Below are 7670 nucleotides of genomic sequence, written 5' to 3'. Positions count from 1 at the left end.
ATGCAATCAAAGGGTTATTACTAACTGTGAGCACACATGTGTCATCAGCATACGTGGTAAGGATAGTGTTAGGAGATAATTTAAGTTAAATCCAATTTCGTTTTAAGTAACCAGAAATATGATAATTATTAGAGTAAATAATAAATGTGTGTTAATTCATACAACTAGACCATGATAACTTTTCCAGACTGTAATCATCTCATTTTGATATCCTATTGCTACTCTATATTCATCCACAATAATATCCCTTGGCAAACTATTCTATAAGCTTACAAAAGCAATTTTTGAGGTAAAGAAACATAAAAATAAATTAATACTTCTCAAGCACATGATAAATCTTTTGCGTTGACCTTAGATTGTATGAAAATGGCTGGAAAATAAGAAGAAATGTAGCAGAGATATTATTATAAATAAAAGTACATTAGTATTGAGAAATCGTATTGAGTTCCTTTATAGTAATTGTTTTTAATTTAAGTATAATTAATTACTTCAGATGTCAGACGTCTCGATCAACCTGGAAAAAACAGGAATGCTCTGCCACTAATCTTAAAAATCTGGCTTACGCATCACATTACTTTCACTTAACACTCGCGAAGGAAAAGATTTCAATTGGGAGGCGAAAATTTCAAGCAATAAATTTTTATTTTTCCGTTGCTACGAAAATTCATACTTTAGGGTTTCCCGAAGTGTGAATAAAATTATATCAACTTTTTCCCCGCCAAGATTACAGAGTAACAGTTTAACACAGTATAACAAAGCAGTGTACATATAATTGTAGTACAAGAGCCCAAGAGGAGAAAAAAGCAGTTTTTTCACCACAATTTTTGATTACTTAATTGAAAGCTAGGTATATTTACTAGTTAAAATTAACGAGTCTGCCAAGTATAGGTAAGGGAAATAAAAAATGGCAGCTGTTTCAAAACGTTAAAAATAATTATTAGTATCTTTACAACTACCAACAACAATAGAAAATCTAAGAGAGCCTCATTTAAAGTAGAGTAAATTTGCTTACATTTTAGCCCTAAAAGAGCTAGTTACGTTCAATAGTTCTCGAGATATAGCTTTTTAAAAAGCAGCATTTTAAAAATGTTGTATGGAGCGTACTGAAAGATCAATAGTTAGTGAATTTATTTTGAAAACTCTCAAAAACCATTTGACGTACAAATGTCTATTTGCACTCAAATTAAAGCTAGTTTAATGAGAAATAAAGTAGTTTATAATATTTATTTTCGTAGGAGTAGTAGTTTTAATGATATTTTCTAAAATAAATTGATTTATAGTTGTTCGGACAAATTTATATTCATATGTGAATATCACAAAAACTACTACCCTTACGAAGATAAGTGTCATAAACTACTTTATAGTGAGTTAAATTTCCTTTATTTCGAGTGTTGGCAGACATATGTGCGTCTTATGGATCTAGAGATATATTTTTTCAAACATCCAACATTTTATATGAACAACTAGAAATTAACATTTTGTGAGTTCATTTTGTCAAATATCATAAAAGCTACTACTCCAGAAAGATAGACAAATTAACTATTTTGTAGTAAACTTAACAAGCTTTAATTTGAATAGATTTCTCAAAATAAATTAACCAACTACTAATCTTTCAGTAGATTTTTTAAGAAATGTTGCTTTTTAAAAAGCTATATCTCGAGAACTATTGGACGTAAATAGCTCTTTTAGGACTAATATTTCAGCACATTTACTCTTCTTTAAATAATGTTCTCTTAGATTTTCTAGTGTTGTTGGTAGTTTTTGAGATAAAGAGCTCCGAATTAAAAATTAATGTTTTTTTAAGGTTTTGAAACAGCCGCCATTTTTTATTCCCCCTACTTATACTTGGCAGACTCATCCATTTTGACTAGTAATTATACATAGTTTTCATTAAAGTAATAAAAAATTGGGGTGAGATAACTGCCTTTTTTTCTTCCCACCTCTTTATTATATGGCCTCCCACACCCACCTCCAGGACGTCTCCATGCCTGCCTGTCTTGGGCTGTTTCTTTCCAGTTTTCTACATACAGTTTTTTCGTACCTTTGTTGATTCTGTCTGTCCATCTGGTTTTTGGCCTCCCTCATGGTCTTTTGCCTAGTGTAGAGGCGTCCTGATGGATTGCCTTCATAGCGTGAGATAATGATTGACCAGTCTCTGTAAGCAGTTCATTGTTTGTTTTTCTCCTCTATATGTTAAGGCTCGATCTAAGACCAGAGCCTTTATATATAGTTAGATATACCGAGTTTAATCAAAATTATAAGAAAAGTTTTTGAAAAAATTGCAAGAAATCTGTAAAATTTATTATATGACCAATTTGCGAGATTCGGCTATTTAAACTCAGGGGAACTCAAAACGAGAATTTCCGTCAAAAACTCGAATTTAAAATAAATTCAAATCCACCAGATCTTGAATCATTGTGATGGTCATTTAAAAATAAAGCTAAGTAACGAGGATTTTTGTCGTTTTCCTCCTTGAAAAGCAAAGAATGTTGTCTGTGTTTCTAATTACCCATTTTCACACCGCTCAACCCATTTTGACACGCGGCGAAGCCATAATTATATTTGCCGGGATTATTTCACAAAAAAAAAAAAAAATAAACTAGCATCAGGTTTCTTAAAAAAACAGAAGTTCCCCAAACCGGATCTCCATAGTTCGAATTTTGATACTCAGGTAGAAGAATATTCTTTTACACTGATATAACATACTGCCCAACCAAATACCTTAGGGTCATACAACTTACTTAATAATCTGTGCAAAAAAAGGGACAGGAATCTGACCTGTTTAGTTGATCCAATAACTAACATCAAACAATCGTATAGAGAAATATAAACATAAAACATACTAAAATACATTACTATGGTTTTGAATCTCACCTATTTAGTAATTAATATAAATTAAATAATGAGAGGGATATAAATAAAATTTATATAATACATAAACTAATAGACGTTTTATTTTATTTTTGGTTACTATAAAAAAAAAATAATGATCTATCATCCTTATTATATAATAAAATTAATAAAAATATTTTTATTGAATATTTATTTTTAATAATTATTTGTCATGTTATTATTGTTAAATAAGCGCGGTAGCAGCGTGGTAAGGCGCGATGCTACTAACTCCAAGGACTCGGGTTCGGATCCGGCTGGGCAGAAAATTGTTTTCTGTTACACTGTATCTGTGAGTCAACCCTGTGAGTTCGGGAGCCTTCCTAGGTACCCTTAATTGGGTACAAATTTGGAGGTCGAGCGTGATTCTGACCAAATCATCTACCTTTGGTCTAGTAACAGTACTTCCTTACTAAGTACTTAACCTCTGGCCCTTTATGGGTTGAGAGGTACAGACTATTTATATTTTATTATCAAATAAAATAAGAATATAATTTTCAATTTAAAAGTTTATAAGTTTTTTTCTCATTTTACAAGGAAAGGAAGCATGGTATTGATATAAATGAAAAAAAAAATGTTCTGAGAATAGAGGAGTTTCAAACTATAAACAAATTGGTTTTGTGTTTACCTGTACTAAAATACATGCAACGGGCAGAACACCTACTCTCCAACTTTTAAGAACTTTTTCAATACTGAATGGGTTTATGGCTAGTTAACTCCTTATCAATTTTAACCAATACCATCCATTTCTTTATATTGCAAAAAGGGGTAGTCCAATGAGACTAATTTTTTTTTTTGTTTTATACACTTTACTTCCAAAACTTCTTGTTATTGTACGTTTTGATTATTGCAATTTATTACAACATGCCTAAAGTAAGTGAAAAGTAGAAGTGTGAAAGTTTGGCTACTGATTGTTTTGTTTAAAAACGTCCAAAATAATACTAAGAAAATCAAATACGAGCAAGTAACCTAACACAACAAACAAAATGGTGCAGGGCTCAGCTGGTCTTTTGTGTGACGTCATTTTCCATTTATCAGACCTAGTAACAGACTCTCAACCATGGTATATGTTATATCGTTTTAACAAGGTAAAATAAGGAATTATGTCTCCATTTAACATAACTTTGTCCATTTACCACGCTTTAACGTGTTAAACTAAAGATCATAAATACCCCTAAAGAATATATATAAAACATATTATTTACAAAACTATGTACAAACTAGCCTCATATATTATCCTCCGACAGCTCTATTCCACTGCTATCTAGTTTTGGAGCTTAGATCAGACTTATCTTTAACACACTGGTTACTTATGCTAACTCTGAAGAGTGGGGATACGATAGAAGCATGGTAGAAGGGTTTATATCTACTTGGGAGGTTAGATGCTTTTAATCTTTTAATCTTTTAAGATTCCAGAAAATAGGAATAAATAAGACCAAGATCATTGACAGGTTTTCAGAGTGTACATTAGGGGTATTAATGATCTTTAGTTCAACATGTTAAAACGTGGTAAATGGAGAAATATTTCCTTCTTTTACCATATTAAAACGATATAACATATAACATAGTTGAGAGTCTTTTACTAGGTCAGTTAAATGGAGAATGAAGTCATGCAACAGACCAGCTGAGCTTGTCACCGTTTTATTTGTTGTCGTGTTAGGTTACTTACTTCAGTTTGTGTTTGTTTTTTTTTGTCTTGTGTTTTGGACTTCTTAAAAAAGACAATCAGTACCCAAACTTTTACACTTCTGCTTTTCACTTACTTTAGGCATGTTGTAATAAATTACTGTAATCAAAAGTTAGAAGTAAGCAATGACATGAAGTTTTGGAAGGAAAAGTTACTAAATAAGTAGCTCAGAAAATCCACTAGGAGCTCTTAAGCATTTACCATTTAACATGACTTTATATAGGGCTGCTCACAATGCTATACTTATAACATTTAACACAATATCATGAATATCCCTAATGAATGTGGTGCACAATTTTACTTACCACCTCTCATACGTCCCGTAATTATGTGTAGTTTTATGGCTTCGTGTTTCAAAATTTTTTCAATTTTCGAGAAAAAAAATTCTAAAGACCAGGGAATGCGAAAATTATGAACTTTTTTTTTTTATTCTCCCAAGACTACAACAGTTTAACAAAATACTAAAAATCGGTCTCGGCTTTCACCGTTAGAATTGGATTTTTATATTTTCTTCTTCATTTATCCATTTTTAATATTCTGTAATTATCTATTGTTTATTATTACTAACCATGAGTACTATTTATTTTATTCAAATAAACAATATTGAAGGTACTTTAGAGGAAGATTTTTTCAAAAATTCTGTAATCAAGTACTTTTTAATTATTTCAATAATAGATGTTATGCCAATTTTAGTAATCACTGTTTCATTAAATTTCAAAATAATTTAATATTATAAAAAAAAAAATTAAAACCATTTTTATTCAAACATTCGCTTATTTTGTGATAAAAAATATTAATAATTGTAAATGTTTAAAAATACAATAAACTGTTTGGCTAATATGAAATAATTCAGTTAATAATGGCATTTGACTTAAACCGAAATTAATATCAGTATTGCATTCTTTGTTTTCATATTATGAATTTTCTATGCTTCGGCTATATTTAAAGAGGTGAAACGTGTTCTTAAATGTTTTTAGTAAGAACGATGAATGTTCACAACTTCCTCTAGTGCCTTATAAATCCTTATGTATATAATTTGCGTAAATCTTTCAGTTTCATTAGAGTCTATTATTCAAATGCAGATACGTGGAAGGTTTTACAAGCCGTCCCTGATTCTTGGCAACACTTCCATTTCAATAATATAATTCTATTCACGAGAAGTCTTTCGGTTTCATTATCACTAGGTAATTTTTCAATATTCAATTTTTTTTTAACTCATAGATTTATCCCATTGAAGCAGTCTGAACTAATATTTTCCTTGAATAAAAATTTATCTACTGTTCCTTTGAAACACGTAACTTCACTTAAATATGAATCTAAGATATATTTCTCTATAACTCAGAGTTATTAAAGTATAGTTAAATAAACATGTGTAATGATGAGCCTTCAATGTTGATAATAATATGCCCTCTTGACTTTTATATACAATTACTATATAATAACGAAAATTATATAACTATATTCCATTAATAAATATTCATAATACAGAAATGATAAGATAAACGATCATATTTAAATAATTCTTGATTATACGGCCTAACCTTGATTATTTGATTTTAGTAAATTATCTATCAGCCGATTGTAACATGCTATTAATTATTTCATATTTTATTTTTCTAAGGATTGGATTCTGAAAGAGCCTACACGAAGAATGACTTCAAGGTGATGAAAGGAGATATGGATCTCAGGAGGCAAATCAAACTCACCAAATCTATGATGGGCTATTGTACAACCTTGGCATTAGAAACGAATGGTATTGAAATAAAATAAAATAAAAAAATAGCTGTGATATACACAAAATATGATATTTTCATCATGTTATTGATTTCAGGAACAATCTTCACAGGAAAGAGGATGGGAAGTGAAAATCTAGCCCTTGTGAAAAAGTTTTCCAGTGTTTTCGCAAGGAGGATTGCAGCGTCTGCACAGCCGGATTCTTGCCAGCACTGCGAGTGTATGGCCAACGCCGAAGGCATAGACTTTGTGGATTGCATACCATGTGCAATACCTGTACCAGCCTACACGGACTTCGTAAGTTCTATTTTTCTTTCTTAATATGGAAACTAATACTTGATAATAATTGTTAAAACTTACCGTTAACAGCAGTAAGATGCACAATAGCCTTGAAAATCCTCACATTCGATCCACGTCACGTTAAATGGTAGGATTGTGAGCAGCCTTATTTAAAGCCATGTTAAAGTTTAAATGTATAAGAGCTCCTAGCGGATTTTTTTAGCAACTTGTTTTATAACCTTTCCTTCCAAAACTTCATGTTTGTGTTTACTTCTAAGTTTTGATTAAAGTAATTTATTAAAGCCCAAAGTAAGTGAAAATAGCAGTTAAGTGAAATTTAGCTACTGAGTGCCTTGTTGATCTTATAACTTGTGAGGAAGAGAATCAAGATGTACTAATTGACAACTGTCAATATATTATTATCATTTACATCCATTGCTTTATTAGTTTTAAAAACATCCAAAACAATACTAATACAATAGCAACAATACTAGCAAGTAACCTAACACAAAAGCAAACAAGACGTTGCATGGCATCATCCTCTATTTAACAGGCCTAGTAACAGACTCTCAACCATGTTATATATAATATCGTTTTAACATGTTGGATGAAGGAAACATTTCTCCATTTAGCATACGTTTTTCCATTTAATACGCTTTAGCATGTTAAACTAAAGATCATGAATACCACTATACACTCTAAAACTCTCAATGATCTTGGTCGTATTTATTCCTATTTTCTGGAAACTTAAAAGAGTCTAGAAAGCATCTTATTCAATCCTTACAATCCAAAATCCTTCGTAAAATCCTCAATGCTCCTTACTTTGTCACAAATAAAATCATACGTAATGTTCCTATAACATAATATTCATAAATACTCCCTTTGTAGCCGATCTAGCCCGAACCAGATATCACTCCTTCCATTATAAACTATCTAACCACTCAAACCCCCTAGTTTCTAATCTTGCATCCTTTTCCATTCCTGACAATCCTCCAATGCACCTGAAAAGAAGATGGCCACGAGACCAGCTAATGTAAAATGTCATTAGAGTGCTACCAATGGGTAGTTTCTCTACACGCCT

General features: G+C 31.0%; 1 protein-coding gene across 1 annotated transcript in view; it reads left to right on the top strand.

Annotated features, from left to right (window-relative positions):
• Apoltp (Apolipoprotein lipid transfer particle) overlaps positions 1-6607 on the top strand; it is a gene marked incomplete at its 3' end in the record, with an annotated part of 131866 nt that extends 125259 nt beyond the window's left edge. Inside the window, 2 exon segments of the mRNA XM_067049064.1 lie at positions 6198-6329; positions 6408-6607. Coding sequence (XP_066905165.1) covers positions 6198-6329; positions 6408-6607 — 332 coding nt within the window.
• Positions 6608-7670: the final 1063 nt, after the last annotated feature.

This window comes from Halyomorpha halys, unplaced genomic scaffold (assembly GCF_000696795.3).
Source record: "Halyomorpha halys isolate HHAL.00 unplaced genomic scaffold, Hhal_1.1 Scaffold214.1, whole genome shotgun sequence".
Taxonomy (NCBI): domain Eukaryota; kingdom Metazoa; phylum Arthropoda; class Insecta; order Hemiptera; family Pentatomidae; genus Halyomorpha; species Halyomorpha halys.
Note: the sequence above shows the minus strand (reverse complement) of the source record. Positions and strands in the feature narration are given on the sequence as shown.